This window comes from Garra rufa, chromosome 11 (assembly GCF_049309525.1).
Source record: "Garra rufa chromosome 11, GarRuf1.0, whole genome shotgun sequence".
NCBI lineage: Eukaryota > Metazoa > Chordata > Actinopteri > Cypriniformes > Cyprinidae > Garra > Garra rufa.
In genome coordinates, this window is record NC_133371.1 from 22,816,414 (window position 1) to 22,838,183 (window position 21,770).

General features: G+C 37.3%; 1 protein-coding gene across 1 annotated transcript in view; it reads right to left on the reverse strand.

Annotated features, from left to right (window-relative positions):
* The window catches only part of LOC141345283 (uncharacterized), a 97,157-nt gene that overhangs the window by 21,056 nt on the left and 54,331 nt on the right, over positions 1 to 21,770 (reverse strand). The window contains exons 3-6 of the mRNA XM_073850154.1: positions 12,366 to 12,423; positions 6,135 to 6,389; positions 2,768 to 2,828; positions 2,520 to 2,650 (exon numbers count right to left, since the gene is read on the reverse strand). Of these exons, the coding sequence (XP_073706255.1) occupies positions 2,520 to 2,650; positions 2,768 to 2,828; positions 6,135 to 6,389; positions 12,366 to 12,423 (505 nt within the window). The remainder of the gene's footprint in view (positions 1 to 2,519; positions 2,651 to 2,767; positions 2,829 to 6,134; positions 6,390 to 12,365; positions 12,424 to 21,770) is intronic.

Consider the following 21,770-nt stretch of genomic DNA (forward strand, 5'->3'; position numbering starts at 1 on the left):
GGATCTCCGGATCTCCATCTCCGCCTTGGTCGCCAGAGCCTTGGGTTCCGCCTTGGCCCTCCGGATCCGCGGTGTCACCCAAGATCATCGGCTTTCCGTCTCCGCCTCAGGCTCTCCCACCACCTGCTCCGCCTCCGTCGGTCGGCCCCTTGGAGTCGTCAGCCCTTCCTCCACCATGGCTCCTCCCTCCATCGGCTCCACCGTGGGAATACATCTTGGCTGCATTCTGGGTCCCACCTGGCTCCTCCTGCTCCAGCCCATTCCTGTCACATCCTTGGCTCCTCCCTCCATCACCACCCTGGACTCCATCTTGTGCCCTCCTCCCGGGAGTCCGTCCTCCACCTAAGCCCCCTCCAAAGACTTTGTTCTGTTTCCTTTGTCTGTTTGTCGGCACGAGGACGTGCCTTCCGGGAGGGGGAGGTAATGTTACACCCCCGGACTTTCTTGTTTGGTTTTTCCCATTTTCCCCGCTGTTCTGAGTGTTTTGGTTTCTCCGTCATTGTCTGCACCTGTCTGTGTAATTAGTCTGTGTGTATATAAGGTGTGTGTTTCCCCTATATTCTTGTCGGTCTTTAATGTTATATGGATGTCTTACCCTGCTGTTCCTGTGTCTGCTTGTATTCCGTTGGATTTATTAAATATTCGTCTTTTACTACGTCGTTGTTCGTGTGTTCCTGCCTACATCGTGACAATTTCACAATATTACTGTTTTTATTATATTTTTGATCAAATAAATGAAGCCTTGGTGAGCATACGTGATTTCTTTAAAAAAATGTAATTCTGATTTCTAACTGTCAAATTAAACCAGCTTGTAATATTTTGGGTCTTCAGACTACTAATTTAAATAATCTTTTGTTGGTAATCAGTTGCAGTACAAACATTTTAATAAATATAGCTGCAAGCAATGATTGCAGGGTTCAAGCGCTTTAAGACATTTAAGCACAAAAAATATATATTACGTATTATTCAGCAAGCCCTGTAACCACCTAAATCAATGATTAAAAAACATTTTTGGCAAATCCTGGTCATTTACCATAGAAATATGATGTTTTTAATGTTTAGGACTGTTATAGCACTAGCTGTGATCCGATCTCTCTAAAACTTTGCATGCTTGTTTAGAATAATCTGTCGCATGTGCTCACCAGGATTTGTGAAGTTTTAAGTTTTTGTTTAGGCTTTATAGGCTTTTGGGTATATTCGGACAGGCCCTTTTCTAAATGACTTCATTATAGCTTTCCAAAGGGTAAAATTCAACATTTTGTTTTATATTCATTGACCTAGAGTTCACAGAATTGCAAAGTTGTTCAGAACGAGGAGGTCTATTATATGATATGAATATGTGTGAAAAACTGTGCAGTTAACAAATAATTATGCCATTTTAAAATGTGATACCGCTCACCAGTGGCTGATTTCTTTTAAATTTCGACAGATCTTTAGTTTCATTCCAGTCTACAATTAAGCTTGTCTAATAGGTGTTCAAAGTTCATCAGCCTACAGCGGCCATGTTTTTTGGAGATACACAGATGTCCTCATAGCCACTTCAGGAACTTTGGACCAAGACCTTGCATACCAATTTTCATCTCAGTACGACAAACCGGCGTGTAGCTATGGCCGTTTTTATTTAAAAAGCCACCAAGTGGCCAAGCTCCACAAGTTTGGCAAAGATATCTTATTCCGTTCAAAATTTATAGCCATTTTAGTAAAAGCTGCCCTCCCCCTTTCAAACATTTTGGCGTCCCTTTGCGATGGAAAGTCTTTTTTTTCCATAATTATTGATATTCACTCGGCAGAGAATCGTCCTGCACTGGTTTGGTTCCGATTGAGTGTAAAACCTAGGACTAGTCCGCAAAAGTAGGTTTTTTCAAAAAATGCTAAATACCCAGAAATTTCTCCAAGGTGATGGACGAATCTGAGGCATGTGTTTTGGCCAGTTTTGTCATTCAGATGACATAAGACACTTGAGCCTGCGACAAAAGATTGAGGAGTTATGAGCGCCCTCATCAGGCCAATTGGGACAAGCTTTGGTGACGTTGTAGATGGTGTGAATCATCCCTCCAAGTTTCAAGTCTCAATGACTTATGGTTTAGTTTTTAACAATTACAATAAGGTTTCAACACTACGCGCTTGAACCTCTTTTAATTACACAAGTCAATTTTTATACCAAAGTGTTTCTTTTAAAAATAAAGTTAACTGCTGTCATCAAGCTTCCAGATGCTGGTCGGTGTTACGCAAAACCTGTGTAAAGCATCTATCTCTGCCAGTGTGAACAGGGTGTGAGACAAGTGCAAAAATCTGCCTCTGTCTGCTGTCTTTAAATATGCGCATTTATTACAGCTACAGCTAAGGACAACTAAGTGTCAGCCATATTTTTTTCCTTGAAAAGCAACTCATTGTCTTACACTTAAGACAGAAAATTAAATTATGAGACCTAATCACAAGTATGTGTTAAAAACTAGATGATGGCTCTAATAATAAAAACAGACATTTTTGCACATACAGTACATTTCCTGTCATCTCACCTTTGTCACAGAGCAGACCACCCCAATTTGTGTCACACACACACTTCCAGGGTTCAGTGCAAGTGCCGTGATCACACCCAGGAAATGTCTCGCACTCATCGCACAGATCACCCTTCCAGCCGTAATGACATCTACAGAGAAAGAAAGAAGTTACAGCAGACAGGAAGTGAGAAGACACAAACAAAAACAAGGAGGTGATAAATATGGCATGCATCAGCGCTTTGTTTATTTCTGAAACCTGGACTCACTTGCATTCTCCGGGCAGATCGCAGGAGCCGTGTTCCAAGTGGCATCCCTGCTTACACACCGCTATAAGGATAACCATACATGCATACAGATGGTTGATTCATTTTAGTGATATGATGATCAATATTATGCACTATAGACATCTTACAAGTGCAAAGGGATCATTTTCACAACACTCATAACTAAATTAGACAAAAAATGCAACGTGATGCTCCTCTTACTGAACTATTAACATAGTGCTAGCTTAATGTTTTGGCTTAGGATATGGTGGTAATATGGGCTCTTCCTTGATCATCTCAGGGGAGACATTTCTTTCTCCCTTAAGTCTTTTTTTTTTGTTGTTGTTGTTGAAAAATGGATTTGGCCTCAATGGAATGTTGGAAAAGCTTGTGAATAAATAATCCTGTAGTGTAATTGTCATACAAGGACAGAGGAACTGCCAGTTTACACAGAACATGTTTTTGATTTGAAAACTGTGAGACATAAAAACACCTACTGTACATTTACATTATAATATAATATAATATAATGACCAGTGTTACAGATTACAAGTTACCTTATTTAAAAAGTAATTAGTGTAACTATTTCAAATACTTTAAGTAATGTAAATGATTACATTAGATTACTTTTTAATTACTTTTCTAAATTTACATTTACATTTGGGTCATTTAGCAGACAATTTTATTTAAAGGTCCCATATCGTCAAAATCAAAATTTCCTGGCTTTTTTCATGATAACTAAGGTCTAGGGGCTATCTAACTACCATATGAGTTTCAAAACAGTCAATCCACAGTAAACTGCACACAGCCTGCTTAAAGTAGCTGTTCATTTTCACGAGCCGCTGTGACTTCCGTAACGATGTGACGTCCGATCGACTCAAGTCACCGCCTTCAGTCACAAACCAACGTCCCACCCTCCTTTTGTCAAACCCCCAGACAACAACGCATCCATTCCATTGAGCAACAACAACAGGAAAACAAGTGGAGAAAACCCTGTTCAGTCGATAGATGTCAAGCTACGATCATTACACAGGCTTCAGAACAACGTTAATATAAGAGACCAGCGGCACGTCAACTTCAGCCTCTTTCACACAGCGATTCCGGTAAATACACGGATAATGTGTCCCACGATTTGTTCCGGAATTGTTTAATTTGGTTCATTCACAGTTGTTTTCCGGAATCTGTGCATGCTTTGCACACAAACCATAAAGACATGTGACATTTGGATGTGAGATGTAATGCGACGCGTACGTTTCACTAAACTGAAACTAACCTGAACAAACTGTGCTTCAGCGCTGATAGTGAGGAGCTGGCTCTGCCTGATGATCGCTGCTTCATTCCACTTTGCACTTAACGTTATTTTTCGTTGTGAAGAGTCGCTTGATAACGTGCATCATTACTACAACACTGCCTTTAGGTTCTGGCTTTGGTTCACACAGTTCCCGTAATTTTCCAGAATCAGCGCGCATTGTGAAAGGGGCTTTACTAAAGCAACAGTTATGTAGCCTACTGCATTCGGTGTTTGTAAAAGAAAAAACATTAATGATCATTCTAAAATATCCTGTTGAGTATCAGCTCTCTCTATTGCTCTGAGCTCGCTTACGCTTACAGCATACATGACCGTAGTTACCTGTGATTGGCCTGGTTGTGCGTCACTCAGAAAACAACAGGCCAATCAGAAGAGAGGCTCATGAATATTAATTAGATGGGCCAAAATCGACCTGTTTTTGACAGAGCTCCAAAAAAAGGAGCTGTAAAAATATATTGAGATGGATTTTGGCACTTATACCGCAAATATATATTCTTAAGGACATCAACAAATAAAATAAACCTCCAGAAATGTGTACGATATGGGACCTTTAAAGCGATTTACAAATGAGGACAAAAAAGAAATCAAAACAACTTTCAAAACACTTCATCTCTTGAATTCAAATTATAATAATTAATTTCAAAGCACAGCCACCACAAAATCAGACACAGTCAAGGTCAAAAGTTTACATATAGTCCACAAGAGAAAATAGTTGAAATCTATAAAAATGACCCTGTACAAAAGTTTACATACACTCGATTCTTAATTCTGTGTTGTTGCTTTTCCTTTAGTGAAAGTTGTTCATGACTCCCTGGTTTGTTCTGAACACTTAAACTGCCCACTGTTCTTCAGAAAAACCTTCAGGTCCCACAAATTATTTGTTTTTTCAGCATTTTGTATATTTGTGTGTGAACCCTTTCCAACAATGACTGTATGATTTTGAGATCTATCTTTTCACACTGAGGACAACTGAGGGACTCATTTGCAACTATTACAGAAGGTTCAAACATTCACTGATGCTTTAGAAGGAAACATAATGCATTCAGAGCCAGGGGTGAAAACTTTTGGAATGTGAATATCACGGTAAATTTATCTTATTTTGTCTGCTGGGAAACATGTAAGTATCTTCTATAGCTTCTGAAGGGCAGTACTAAATAATAATAATAATAATAATAATAATAATAATAACAGATATTTAGGCAAAATAAGACAAATCTTCATTCTGTTCAAAAGTTTACACCCTGCCTCTATACATGGTTTTTCCAGGAGCATCAGTGACCATTTAAAACTTCTGTAATAGTTGCATATGAGGGCCTCAGTTGTCCTCAGTGTGAAAAGATGGATCTCAAAATCATACAGTCATTGTTGGAAAGAGTTTAAATACACAAAAATGCTGAAAAACCAAACAAACAATGGACTCATGAACAACTAGCACTAAACCAAAAAAACAGCTTTGGATCATTAGGTAAGAACACAGTATTAGTAGAATCAAGCATATGTAAACTTTTAAATGGGGTCTCTTGTGGGTTATGTAAATGTCTATATGTGAAATACCTTATTTAGGTCAGTATTAAATAAAAAATAACATGCATTTTGTATGATCCCTCTTATTAGGGTGAAATACTTAATATTTTGCAGATTCTGCAAGGTGTATGTAAACGTTTGACCTCAGCTGTAAAATCATAAGAAGAAATAGTAAATATTACTACAATAAGTATTCAAATGTTTCCTTCTTTGTAATCCTTAACATTTTTCAAAATTAACTGAATTGTAATTACATACTTTTTTCCCAGTAACTGTAACAGATTAGTTACATTTATTTTGTAATTAAATTGCACCACCGTTACATGTAACTAGTGGTACACTGATAATGAATTTGTATAACTGATTTTGTATTCATTTAAAAATTAATAGTAAAATGGAAGAAAATGGAATTTAATAATGAATCTGTATCACTTTATAACCTTTATATCACTTTACAACCAGTAATCAGTTGTTATGTTTGTGTGTGAACAGCCTGAAGACTGCAGTACGTAAAGTCAATGTGTTGGACCCACTCACCCTGTCTGCACTCTGGTCCAGTCCAGCCCTCCTTACACACCTTAATACCAGAAGGATCACAGTCGAAATGACCAAAAAAATCATCTCGTGCTCGGCAGAGTTTGTTGCAGAGTGGGCCGTAGTAATTGGTGTCGCAGCGGAATCGCAAGCGGTATTCAAGAGTGAATGCGCGGCCGTGATGCCGGAAGGACTGCCACTGCTCACCTGGGTTCAGCATGGAGGACAGCAGCACTCGCTCTATTAATTCCTCCCTACCTGAGGGGGCAACAGACAGAGTAAAATTTTTATACAAACATAAATCTTCTCATACCCCCCCCCCCCCTCCCCTCCAAAAAAAAGGACAATAAAAAGTTATCAGATTATATGTACCAGCAAAAGTGAGAATGGACCTTAGGGAATGTTCAGGGTTTGATACAATTTAAGTTTTTTATTAAATCAACAGCTCAATTTGACATACAGCTTGTTTTTTTAAAAGCCAGAAAAAGAAAACTTACTGTTTCAGTAAAACACTTAAATGTGGACTTTAAATATGCACAGACAGAGGTGTTTTAAAAATTAAAATGAATAATAAAATATGTTATAAATATTAAACATTATGCACTATGGTTCAAAAGTTTGGAATCTGCAAGATTTATTATTATTTTTTAAATAAGTCTCTTGAATGCTCACCAAGCAGCATTTTTTGCTCAAAAATACAGTAAAAACAATAATATTATACAATATACAATTTAAAATAACATCCTTGTATTTTATAATTATTTAAAAAAATCATTTATTTTTGTGATGGAAAAGAATTTCAGCAGCCATTAAACCAGTCATCAGTGTCACATTATCCTTCAGAAATCATTATATGCTGATTTGTTAAAATGTTCAAAATAGCTATGCTGCTGAATATTAGCAAATTCTGTAGACAGAGCATAAAGGGGTTGATTTGATTGATTTTTTTAGATTTGTTCATCCATCTCTCTCTTTTGTCCCTAGTGTACAAGAGGTTTCCCAGAGAAATTGTTAGCCTGCCTCATCTTGAATACTGTTACATTATATGTTACATTATTATCTTTCACAAAGTACTGCAGAAAGAAAGAAAACTTGACTAACAGATGAGATCATCTGGGCTTAAACACAAAGGAATGAAAACAAGGAAGAGTGAAGGTGTTCAAACACAGATAAGTTATCCTAGCAACCCCGCAATAAAAATAAACACACTGACCACATACAGTGACCCCAAAAAGTATTTGGGCCCTTAAGGCAGTTTTACACACATAAAGAGAGAGATCTGGATATTTTGGTCTCGTCCTCTTCTGTTAATGGACTGCGGTGTAAGCACAGTGAGTAATTAGTTCTGTGGTCCATTTAAACATCATTCTACTACAGTCCATTAGAGATTTTAATGACTAGAGCAGAGCTGCACTCGTGCAAGAAACCTTGAGCACAGTTTATCACTGACATGTTAAAGCACATGAATTTAAATGAACACAAGTCTGATCTCTCAGACTTGATTCAGAGTGAGAATGTACAAATATACACAAGTTTGGGATCAGTAAGACTTGCTCATCAAGGCTGCATTTATTTAATCAAAAATATTGCAAAATGTTATTACAATATAAACTATTGGTTTATATTTTAATATACTTTTAAATATAATTTATTCTTGTGATGCAAAGCTGAATTTTCATTAGCTGTTACTCCAGTGTCACATACTCCTTCAGTTAAAAAGTTTATTCAAAATATAATTCTTTTCTAAAAATGTAAATCTAAGCTATCACTTTTTTTTATTGAACACATCCTTGGTGATTAAAATGTAAAAAAAAAGAAAGAATAAAAATTTACTGACCCCAAACTTTTGAACAGTAGTGTATATTGTTAGAAACACTTTCTATTTTAAATAAATGCTGTACTTTTTAGTCTTTTAGTGAAAAAACAAACTATCACAGGTTCCAAAAAAAAAAAAATTAAGCAGCACAACTGTGCTCAACATTGATATCTACATTCAACATTGATTTCTATATTCACATAGAAAACAGTTATTTTAAATTTAAATAATATTTCACAATATTACTGTTTTTCAGTATTTTTGATCAAATGAATGCAGCCTTGATGAGCAAAAGAAGCGTCTTTTAAAATATTATTGATCCCAAACTTTTGAGCGGCAGTGTATATCTGTACAGAACCAAAGTTAATCAACATTTTGAAACATTCTAAAAATCAGCTCAGCCCATTTAATTCAAAGTGTAAACTGAATTCATACTTCCATAGGACACTGAACTGGAATTAGCATTGGACTAACAAAAAATAATTTACTGAATTGCAATCCAAACAGATTTAACAGTCAAAAGTAAGGTTCCTAATATTGTTTTGGGAGTCTCCTAAAGTAGGTTTATAAGTATGCGAGGTCACAAAAAATCTTTAGATTTCTCAAAATATGCATTTATTATCACCTCATATTCCAGCAATTCCCAAACGATTTATTCGAAGCAGTTCAAAGATTCAGTCTCTCTTAAATCCTCTTTTCCGTGAACCTACTCTGCTCTGATTGGTCAGATGGCTCAGTCTATTGTGATTTTTAATACTTATAGCTGGTCTAAATAAACTGGGTACTACGCCATCTTTCAAGGTCAAGCGTTTTGTGGATCCCGTGTCGAACTCCTCGAGATTATAGAGTTGTACTACTGTGTTTCAGTAGAAAAAAACTAATTTCAACCACTGATTCTTTGCAGCCTCTTCATTCGGAAGTGAAAATAAAACAAATTTACTTTCACAGCATCTGCTTAACATGATGTTTACCACAGGAACACGGTACAGTCTTTAAGAGTGGTGTCAACTTGTTTGTGGCCAGCCAAGATAGAACATAGGTGGCTATTATGCAAATGTGTTATCCCGTGATGTGTAGCCATGCATCACAGAAGTGGGATTCAAATTGCTAACGACTCGTTTAGGCTATACAGAGTCGTTTTTTTATTTTAGGAGAGAAATAACTTTATTTATCTTACTACTTTGCAGATTGTTTACATTCATACAGTGAGGGGAAAATTATTTGATCCCCTGCTGATTTTGTTGTTTGCCCACTGACAAAGAAATGATCAGTCTATAATTTAAATGTAGGTTTATTTGACAGCGAGAGACAGAATAACAACAACAAAAAATCCAGAAAACGCATTTCAAAAAAAGATTTGCATTTTAATGAGAGAAATAAATATTTGACCCCTTTGCAAAACATGATTTAGTTTACACCAGTTTTGCATACATCTCAGGAGGGATTTTGTCCCACTCCTCTTTGCAGATCCTCTCCAAGTCATTAAGGTTTGGAGGCTGATGTTTGGCAACTTTGGTCCCTCCACAGACTTTCTATGGGATTAAGGTCTGGAGACTGGCTAAGCCACTCTAGGACCTTATTGTGCTTCTTCCTGAGCCACTCCTTTGTTGCCTTGGCCATGTGTTTTCGGTCACTGTCATACTGGAATACCCATCTACGACCCATTTTCAATGAGCGGGGGACCTTGCGGGCACTGCAGGATTTAAGTCCTTCACGGCGTAGAGTGTTACCAATTGTTTTCTTGGTGACTATGGTCCCAGCTGCCTTGGGATCATTGACAAGATCGTCCCATGGGTCTGGGCTGATTCCTCACCGCTCATGATCATCGAAACTCCACGAGGTGAGATCTTGCTTGGAGCCCCAAACTGGGGGAGATTGACAGTTATTTTTTGTTTTTTTTCCATTTGCGAATAATCGCACCAACTGTTGTCACCTTCTCACCAAGCTGCTTGGCGATGATCCTGTAGTCCATTCCAGTCTTGTGTAGATCTACAATCTTGTCCCTGACATCCTTGGACAGGTCTTTGGTCTTGGCCATGGTGGAGAGTTTGGAATATGATTGATTGATTGCTTCTGTGGACAGGTGTCTTTTATACAGGTAGTAAACTTTTAATTAAATACATGCGAGGAATAAAAAAAAAATGGAATCAAAGATTTGGAATTTCCACAAAAAAAAAAAAACAGTAAATTTTAATTAAACAAATGTTTCTTTGTAGTCGAAAAGATGATGAATGTTCACATGAATACAGCGATCTGTCCCTCGACATTAGAAGGTGAAAAACACATTTCTCTTGCAAAAACATTGTTTGTATTTCGCTATAAAACTGACAGATTTTGAAAGCTGAGACTTTATTTTATATGAAAAGTAGCAAAAGCACAAAGCTTATTTATTATTTTTGGGTGGCTTGTGCACTACAAACAGGCCTAATGAAAGCAATCGAAGACATGAAATATTATGTCCAAGCATACTGTCCCTGCGAGTATAACACATAGTTTGATTTCTGCTAATATATTTAAATAAATTCCAGTGGCCTGGCAAATTCGCTCCATGCTCCCAATCCAGGCCATTTGCATGTGCACACTATACTCTGAAAATATTAGGCTACAACTTTAATTGCTATGATTTAATTCTTGTAATTTCGACTTTATTCTCGAAACACTTTGTCTTTAATAATTTCGACTTTATTCTCGAAACACTTTGTCTTTATTCTCGTAATTTCAACCATATTCTCAAAATATTTCTACTTTATTCTCAAATTATTTCGACTTTATTCTTGTAATTTCAACATTTCGACTTTATTCAGAATACATTATGACTTTAATCTCGTAAAAATATATATATATATATAATAATGTGGCAGTAAATCTCTGTCGTGCATTTATATTACTTTGAATAAAAATATAAATTGCAATTCTCAAGCCTGTTTGCTCAACTGAATTGCAATTTAGGGCCAGATATACTAACAGCTTTCGCCAGGGCAAACCTTTTTGTTGGCATTAAAACAGTACTGTCGGCATTTACTAAAGACACACAGTGAAGAATTAGCGCTAAAAAAGCTACAGTTATTTTTGTGCCTAACCTTATTAAATATGCATTTGTAGGAGTTTCCCTTTCAGACACAAAATTTATGGGAGGAGAGTATTAAAATGAATCACGCAAAAGGCGATTTACTACCATTTGTGCTTGTCAAATTACTGGTATTTGCTCCATTATATAATGGCCAATAAAAAAAAAAAACATGTCTTAAATCAGGCAGTAATTTCCGCTGCTCTTGGTAGATTCTGTGTTCTTTTATGTGCGCATTGTCAGTAAATCACACACAATTTTCCCCTCCCATTGGTGCTTTTATGGAATTGCGCGCTAACGCTAATTTGCCCTGTTTACTAAATCTGGCCTTTAAAGTCTACATAAAGTCTACAAAATTCTACATTTAATTACATATTAATGATCCACAACCTTGAACAGAAGACATCTCAAAGACGATGAAATAAATGGGAAACTGAAACGCTTGGGTCCTTGTCCCTTTCTCTCTCAAGTCTTTTTCAAAGACATAATGGGTCAGGACGGATTTTGTTGAAGCTTGTTAAAGATATATGGCACTCAGGTACATGGATGTATTATAATCCAGAGTTGGCAGGAAAAAACGTCTCTACAATTCCGAACTCATGTCATTTCGACTCCCGGATCAGCCCACCTAAGCCTCACCTCACCAGAGACAAGCTGTAAATCCAATGAATGAGAGAAGGAATGGGTAAAGTAAATGAAAAGACATGACAGGAGCTGGAGGGCAGTGAGAACGTGAGATTTAGAGAGAGAAGAGAACGAGAGAGATTTACTGCAAACGAGAAAATTCAAAAAAGAGACTGTGAGAATGTGTACGAGAAAGACCAAAAGATAAAAAGAAGATGAGAAAAGTAGATGTGGCTGCATGTTTGTGAAACAAATTAACTTTGGTTACTTATGAATATGAAGTGGCAATAACCATGTGATTAAAATGTATCTCAGTGTTGTCTGAAGCATGCACATGTGTGTAATTTATTCATTACATAGTCCACCATTACTGTGCATGAGGACATAATCAGCGCGTGCGGTTGTGTGTGTGCAAAATCCAGCAACATATTTTCAGTCATGGAGCGTTTCTTCAATTATAAGGAGAAACAATCAGAAAGCAACACAGGAAATGAAAGAGTCATGGAGACTGACCCCGTGCATTACTCAGTTCTCTTGTAATCCCCAGAAGACAGCATGAGGGGTAAATACGGATTGGCTGTCTGTTGTTGGCTATGTCCTTCTGTTCATCCTTTCTTTCTTTCTGCTATTATATCGCTACAAATCATTTCTGTGAGGACACATATGATCTGTGGATTTTTATTTTATTTAGTCACACACACACAAACTCACACACGTATCATCATACCTGCCTCTGATGTTTCATTGTCATGGTCCAGAGCCTCGATCACCAGAGAAAAGGATTTCTAGACAAAAGAAAAGGAAATGCATGTCAGTGCTTTATATTGCCACATGTATGCAAAACACAAAAAAACGCTACAAGATGCTGCACAAATGCAGTCGAAATAATACATAATTCAGTGTTGAATCTCAGTTTGTAATTGCTTAACATTTTTAATAGACATTTAAGTGGTGCCTGCCAATGCAAACGTTGGCGCCAAAGTTGGTTTTATGTGTTGTGGGTCGTTGCCAAGGCATTGCTATGCAGTTACTAAGGTGATCTGAGGGGATTTTCAGCATACTATTGTGTGTATAGCTAGGATGTTCTGGGTGGTTGCCCCCAAAAAGAAAACATCTCACAGTCAATCTATTCTGTTCCTTATATATAGAATTCTGTCATTAATTGTTCACCCTTATGTCGTTCAAAACCCGTAAGACCTTCGTTCATCTTTGGAACACAAATTAAGATATTTTTGAATGAATTAAGAATGAAATTTTGTGCTTTCTGACCCTACATAGACAGCAACACAACTACCAGGTTTAAGGCCCAGAAAGGTAGTAAGAACATCATTAAAATAGTTCATGGGACATCAGTGGTTCAACCTTAATTTCATGAAGTTACGAGAAATTAAAATATAAATACTTATTCAACAACTTCTTTGTATACGTTGTGGTACTCCTGTGAATGTGCGTCGGAGACTGACACAGAAGAGAAGAAATTGTTGAATAAAGTTTTTATTTTTGTTTTCTTTGCACAAAAAAAATATTCTTGTAGCTTCATGAAATGAAGATTGAACTGATGTCACATGGACTATTTTATTGATGTCCTTACTACCTTTCTGGGCCTTGAACGTGGTAGTTTTATTGCTGTCATTCTGCAGGGTTTAGAAAGCTCTCAGATTTCATCAAAAAATATTTGATATTCAAGGATGAATGAAGGTCTTGCCGGTTTGGAACAACATGAGGGTGAGTAATTAATGACAGAATTTTCATTTTTGGGTACACTATCCCTTCAGTACTTCACTTGTAAAAAAGAAGTGCACTTAATTAACCATATTTCTAAGACAGTAATTATGAAATTACATCTAAAGTTGTACCACTTAAGTGGGTCAAAAAAAGCACTATAAAATTCAGCTAATTGCATTTAATATAACTTAAATTATAATACATTTTCATTTAGTTGCAATTAAGTGTTGTAAACATTACATTCATTTCACAGTTAATGGATTAGTTCACTTCCAGAATTAAAATTTCCTGATAATTTACTCACCCCCATGTCATTCAAGATATTCATGTCTTTCTTTCTTCAGTTGAAAAAAAATTAAGGTTTTGAGGAAAACATTCAAGCATTTTTCTCCATATAGTGGACTTCAATGGGAACCAACAGGTTGAAGGTCCAAATTGCAAAGAAAATGTCAAAGAAAATCAAACGCCCTTTTTTTGGCAAAGTGATTATATAATGCATCATAGATGTGCATCACAGAGTTAGTGCAAGATGAGCATTTGAGGTTAGAAAGTTTATACTTTTATTTTTTATTTTTTTTAGAAAATGGCTAATTGTTTTGCTAGATAAGACCCTTACTCCTCAGCTGGGATCGTGTAGAGCCTTTTTAAAACCTCATTGAAACTACAAGTTGGACCTTCAACCTGTTGGCCATCACTGAAGTCCACTATATGGAGAAAAACCCCAGAATTTTCCTCAAAAATTGTAATTTCTTTTCGACTGAAGAAATAAATACATGAACATCTTGGATGACTTGAAGATTATTAAATTATCAGGACATTTATATTCTGAAAGGGAGTTCTTTAAGATTTAATAGTCTTTTAAAATGTATTCTTTTCATAATAATAAAAGTGTACTTCTTTCTCACAAGGGTTAGGGGTTTGTTCTGTAGTAAACACCGCTAATAAAGTACAGATGTAAAATTGTACATCACGGTTGTTTGTGGAGTGCTTTTCCTGCTGAAATTTGCTACTGGGTCTCACGGTTTGAGCTTTTTCTCAAATACATCTCTAAAGTCCAGTGGGGGAACAGATGGTAAGAGTGAAAACAACAGAAAATTCAGAAAACAGAAGAATGTCACCATTGATTCACAGTAGTGCTGAAACCAAGCCTGTCTGCAAACTCTACTGACCAATAATCCCAAAACAATTGACAGTCATGAGTACTTAAACAGAGTACTTTAAACACTATTGAAGTATTGAAGCGGCTACAGCATCACAATGTGATTTAAAGGGAGAGCTGGCAATCATGAGAAAAAGACAGACAGGGAGGAAGAAAAAAAAAGAGGAGGACAATTTACTTCTTCCTCTCTATGTCCCCTAAATGAATAATTCAAAGCCACACTCTCGTTCTCCAGTGAGAGGTCCAAACCCTGCCATGCAAATGACACAGCTGCAGCATTCTGGGTAGCGAAACTCTAAAAGGCAGCGTGGATGTGCAGTCACGCCTGTCTCGTAAGTGGCCACCACAGAGGAGAAGAGTGGTGGAGCTGTGCGAAGGACGGAGAGGGAAGACATGAGAGGGGTAGGCACGACTGGCAGGAGTGAGGGAGCTTGATAAAAGTGCTGTTAAGGGTTGAGAGAACATGATTCAGTGATTGAATGACTGACTGGGAAATGGACATGAGATCAAGAAGAACGTCTTCACACAACAGAGCTTGAGTTCATAATTATATTCCTGTTTCAACAGCATATATGCATAAAGAAGCTGACTTGAATTGCTGCAGCTCAAACGATAAAAGCTCTTCCATGTAAATGTGAGTTTTTTCACTAGCCATGATTGTGACAATTAGCTTTCCCATATTCATTAGCATTTCCATTCATCTCAATGGCAGGTGCTTGACTGGCACTATATTTAAATCATATAATATGAATATATAACTTAGATCTGAATGATGCTTAAATACTACATTTGCTAGTACTAATTATAGCTACCCGGTCTCATAACGAAAACGTACCTCTTTTCGTCTACTTTTTCGCAATATGCAAAATAAGTACCAATAAGTACATATCACTGCAGTTTCCAACCAAAATAAAATCTAGAGACGCTAAAATAGCGAGCACTTGTAATCGTTTTCACATTCAGTTATGATTACATCTTAATAATTACTGTTTTTTTTTTTTTTTTTTTTTGCATTATTGTAAGGGGTAGGTTTAGGATTGGAGTAAGGTGTAGATGTTAATAAAGCACAATCTAACAGGTAGAACAGTAGAACATTAATTTTTTTGTTTGTTTCCAGACGCAGCTGTATTGCCAGCTGCAACCTCATATGTTTTGCTTTCCAGACATAACAAGCTTGCTCGAAAGCTCGGGAATCCTTGGGTAATTGGAAAAAACCCTTGGGTAAAAACTAGGGATGTACGATGTTATCGAACCAATATCGGAATCGGACAATAATGGCTTTAAATGTAAATATTGACATTGTCCCGAAATGAAAAATTATACTGATATGTCTTGCTGATAAGAGGAATACTTTAACTGACATGTGCTCAGGGTGTGCTAGCGATTAGATCATGTCAGCAGTGTGGCTTATTCTTGAAGCTAAGTTTTGCCTGAATGATGATTAGATTCACTTTTTTCGATTGCTGCATTTAATCCGAGAATGCACGCATAGAATTACGCGTTCGGTGTGTGATAGAGTGAACAGTAATAGCACGTGCAATGGCAACAGCGGCAGCCTCCTCCAAGTCCTAATAATCGTTTGGTAGGGAGTTTTAAATCCTTAGGGGGCGCTGTTGGCCTACTTTTAATAAAATGAAAGTAAAATACACAAATAACATTTAGACTGTGTTTCTGATTAAATAAAGCAGCAATTGATATCATAAAGCCATGAGTATGTTTTGATTTAGGGTGTGTTCACACTTGTAGTTCGGTTCGTTTGGTTGATTTGGTCTGGACCACAAAGGAAAATGATACATTTGGTCCTGGTCTGCTTAGCGTTCACACTGGCATTTTTGACATTGAACCTAAAGATACCAAACCTAAAGGCATAGTGATACGTTCACAACCTGATTGGTTGGTTGAATAACGTATATTTTGTGACGGAACTCACCGAACACTGCAAACAAAAGGAAAAGGTACACTCAACTTAAAGCAGAGTACTTAGAATTACATACAACCTCAGTGTTAGTCTGCTAGACTAAGCGCGCTCATTGTTGTATGTATATGATTTATTTTCACCACAAAGAGCTCATAAAATACATTTTACCTCCTCATTGCTCCATTCATTCGGACCGCACCAGAGTTTGTTTGAAACTAGACTGAGACCCATCTTTTTAGCGGTCTTGGTCCACTTGTTTGGTTCGCACCAGGGTTCGGATGGCAGCGTTCACACTTACTCAAATGAACCACACTAATAGAGCGATCGCACCAGAGTTTGTTTAGATGCAGACAGAGACCCATCTTTTTAGCGGTTTCGGTCCACTTGTTTAGTTCGCACCAGGGTTCGGATGGCAGCATTCACACTTACTCAAATGAACTGCACTAATAGAGGGATCGCACCAGAGTTTGTTTAGATGCAGACTGAGACCCATCTTTTTAGCGGTCTCAATCCACTTGTTTGGTTCTCACCAGGGTTCGGATGGCAGCGTTCATACTTACTCAAATGAACTGCACTAATAGAGGGATCGCACCAGAGTTTGTTTAGATGCAGACTGAGACCCATCTTTTTAGCGTTCTCGGTCCACTTGTTTGGTTCGCACAATGGTTCGGATGGCAGCGTTCACACTTACTCAAATGAACCACACTAATAGAGCGATCGCACCAGAGTTCGTTTAGATGCAGACCGAGATCCATCTTTCTAGCGGTTTCGGTCAACTTGTTTGGTTCGCACCAGGGTTCGGATGGCAGCGTTCATACTTACTCAAATGAACTGCTCTAATAGAGGGAACGCACCAAAGTTTGTTTAGATGCAGACTGAGACCCATCTTTTTTGCGGTCTCAGTCCACTTGTTTGGTTCGCACCAGGGTTCGGATGGCAGCGTTCATACTTACTCAAATGAACCGCTCTAATAGAGCAATCGCACCAGAGTTCATTTAGATGCAGACCAAGACCCATCTTTTTAGCGGTCTCAGTCCACTTTTTTGGTTCGCACCAGGGTTCGGATGGCAGCGTTCATACTTACTCAAATTAACCGCTCTAATAGAGGGATCGCACCAGAGTTTGTTTAGATGCAGACTGAGACCCATCTTTTTTGCGGTCTCAGTCCACTTGTTTGGTTCGCACCAGTGTTCGGATGGCAGCGTTCACACTTACTCAAATGAACCACACTAATAGAGCGATCGCACCAGAGTTCGTTTAGATGCAGACCGAGACCCATCTTTTTAGCAGTCTCGGTCCACTTGTTTGGTTCAAACCAGTATTCGAATGGTAGTGTTCACACTTACTCAAATGAACTGCGCTAATTGAGCAATCGCACCAGAGTTTGTTTTAATCGAACCAAACATGACAAGTGGGAACACACCCTTAAAGGTCAGAAGATATAATAAAACAAAATCACAAACATGACACTTGTAAATAAAATTATTTTATATATTCTGATTTATTCATTAATGTGTAATGTTAATTTTTTTTAACTTTTTTTAGACTTCATGTTGTTTCCAAACAAAAGGAAATATATTAGTATCGGCATCGGCCAAAATGAGTTGAAAAATACCGGCATATTGGCAAAAATCTAATATCGTGAAAATTATGTCATTAATTACTCACTCTCACATCTTCGCAAATCCTAAAGACCTTCATTCATCTTAAGAACACAAATTAAAATTATATTATATAAAATTATATTTTTTATGAAATCCGAGAGCTTTCTGACCCTGCATAGACAGCAATGCAACTACCACATTCAAGGCCCAGAAATGTGACATCAACCGTAATTTTATGAAGCTACAAAAATACTTTTTCTACGCAAAGAAAACAAAATGAACATCAGTGTCAGTCTTCGACACATGTTCAAATGGTACCACAAAGCATGTGTTTACCCTTTAAAAATAATAGGCACTATACAATGTATACTACAGATAGCAAGCAGTACTACTGTTCTGACCACAGTGAAATCTCATTGGTCTTATTGCTAAATCCTCTCATGCTTTCCTGGTTAGGACACAAACTACAAACTAAGTATAAATCTGTATAATACAGCAGTATGACAGGTATGTGTTAGCTAATGCTAAGCATCTAATAAATATTTCATATAATAAGCTAACAGTCATTACACAATGTAAACAGACATGTTTCACATCCTTAATGGTCCCTTCAGAGACAAAGACCAAAGAGAGAGATAAAACCACATTTGGCACTTTATTATTTAACAGATGTGATTTGTGTTGTAACAGCACATACACACTCTCTCACACACGCATTTGCTCACTCAAATGAGTAATAGCTTTCTACAATTGCTCTCCACAACAACACTCTCAAAAATAACATCCAGCACTACATACTCTTTCTTTTTCCTCTTAACACATTCACACACACACACACACACACACACAGCATGCCCTCGTGCCCTAACAAGCTCGAAACATTCACAGCACCCACACCCTTAAATAAACAACCAGAACAAAGGCAAATTTCTCAGACACACAAACAAAAATGTCCACCTACAGCGGTCCCCTCTCAGGCCCCGGAGCCCTCTCTCAGCCTCCTGCAATGAGATAACCCAAACCACTCAAGCTCAGTGTTTGACAGCTTCACACACACACACATGTACAAGCCTTAGATGGATACCCAGCTCCAATTCAGCATAAACAGCCACTAAGCCCAGACAGTCTATTTCCATGATCAAAAACCTAACTCTCCCTTTCTCTACTCTCTCAAACTCTTTAAAATTATTATACATATATATATATATATATATATATATATATATATATATATATATATATATATATTACAGCTGTCAATTTAACACATTAAGTTGGTGTGATAATTAAAATGATCAACCCCATTCTGTGTTAATCAATGTCCGTTATTTTACATTGCATTGCAGTTGCTTAGTGACGTGATGCAGGATGACGACTGAACATGATGGAGAATGACTTTTGTCTGTTTTAGCTCAAATTTTGCAATGAAAATAGCTACAAACAAAGCCACAGCAGAACTGTTGCATCTCTGAGCAGCACACTACAGTGTATAACACAGCACACAACACACAAAACTGAATTAAACCATGGTTTTAATGAATAGTGAGCTAATGATTCAGTGACTCATTTGTAGACTTGCAACCAAGTCACCTGCTTCATATCTGAATGAATCAGTCATTTGAATGAATCAGTTGAATGAATGACAACACTAACTTGCATCCACTTACTGGTGGTTTTAGTTTCATGTTGAGCGTACTATTTCTTTTTTTATTTTAAAGGGGTCATTGGATGCCCATTTTCCACAAGTTCATATGATTCTTTAGGGTTTTAATGAAAAGTCTATAATATACTTTGGTTAAAAATTCTTAGTAGTACTGTAATAAAACACCCTTTTACCTTGTCAAAATCAGCTCTGTAAAACATCAACTCATTTTATTGCATGGTCCCTTTAAATGCAAATGAGCTCTGCTCGCCCCACCCCTCTCTGATGTGGGATTATGAGCTGTAATGTTTACTTTAACCGCATTTAGCTGCATTTAGCCGCATTTAGCCACATTTAACTGCGTTTTAGCGGTGAAACTTGCCAACAAGCACATTATTAAGAAAGACAGTTTGCAAAGATGCATAAAAAACCCTTATACTCATTTCTGCTGTGGGTGAAGCTGCATCACATCAACGATTCGCACGAACTAGACGCATATGTAGATCAGGATCGACGCTTTCCGTTTTAAAAACGAAAGTAACGTTATCCTCTGTGTCTTCAGTAGCTCAGATGTCGGGTGTAAATGACTACTGCTATGTTCATTATTACATCCAACAACAGAACACCTCAATCACTCAATCGGACATTCTTGTCTTCCCCTGCTCCTGAGTCACACAATGGTGTTTGAAGTCTGACTGTTTTAGCTCAATGAGGGCGGGTCTAAGGTAAGGCGCTCGTGTCAATCAACTTTCGTAGGTGCGGCCTCTGTCGGTGTGCCGTCACAGTGACAAGAAGCTGAGAATGACCTGATTTTAAAAAGAGGATATGACTTTTAAAGAATAAAAAAATACCACTGGGTGGATTTTTATTATTGTAGGGTGGTTGTGTACACAAACTGCCAACACAACTGTTCAAACAACATGTAAAAGTGAGTTTTGCATCCAATGACCCCTTTAAGGGGACATCCGATGCAAATTTCACTTTTACATAGTGTTTGCATATAAATGAGTCTTAGCAATGTGTGAACACAACCACCCTCCAATTATAAAAATCAATTCACTCCTTTTTTCAACCTGATCTCATGAATAAAAAAACACCTGTGGGAACTTTTTCGCAAGAAGCAAAATATGTACCGTCATGTACGTTTCATGACATATTTTATGTGAAATGTCCACTGAGTGGCGCTAAAAGAGTGTTTTTGTACGTCACAGCAGTTCTGACTTGAAATCCGTTGAGTAGAGCTATAACTAATGCTCCATGACATTTTAAAATAACGTACCATCTGCACTACACCTAAACCTACCTGATAGTATAAACAAAAGCGAATGTGACGTAAAAACGCAATCACAAGCATGCCATTTTAGCTTGTTTTTCGATCTCTCATCTTTTAGCTCTTTCATCGTGAGTCTTTTGAGATTTTTCACAAGATTCGTACCCAATGATTCTGCATCCTAAGTCCAGTCCTGTGCCAGCTGAGCTACCGAACAAGCTTGTTACGTCCGGAATGCGAAACATACAGAGCTGTAATCATAACTGTGTGAAAAAGATTACAAGTGCTTATTGTTTTACTGCCTCTAGTGTTCATTTCTGTTGTAAACTGCGGTGATATGTACTTATTAGTATGTATTTCACGTCTTGCAGTTGTATGCTGTCTGCTATTTTCTCCACGCTCGAGAGGTTTTGCAGTTGGATGTAAAAGTGAACATAAGAGCCACTAAGGACATAGTGGATTTGTTTTGTTTTTGATGGCAACACGCCACCAAATACACAATAAACGGAAGAGAGGGGTGGAATGAGCAGTAGCTCATAATCATTTAAAAAGATATGCACCGAAACGGTTTGCTGTGAGTTGTTTTCAACAGAGTAAAAATGGTGTTGTTTTACACAATCATTGAGAAATATTAAGCAAAGTATTTAGCAGACATTTTACAAAAAGAAAAATTAAAAAAATTTTACTCTAAAGAATCATACCAATTTGAGGAAAATAGGCATCCGATGTCCCCTTTAAATATTCATTATTTAAAAAAAAAAACTATTTATTAGCATTTTTTTAGTTTTAATTTCTCAGACAAAATTGATGTCAT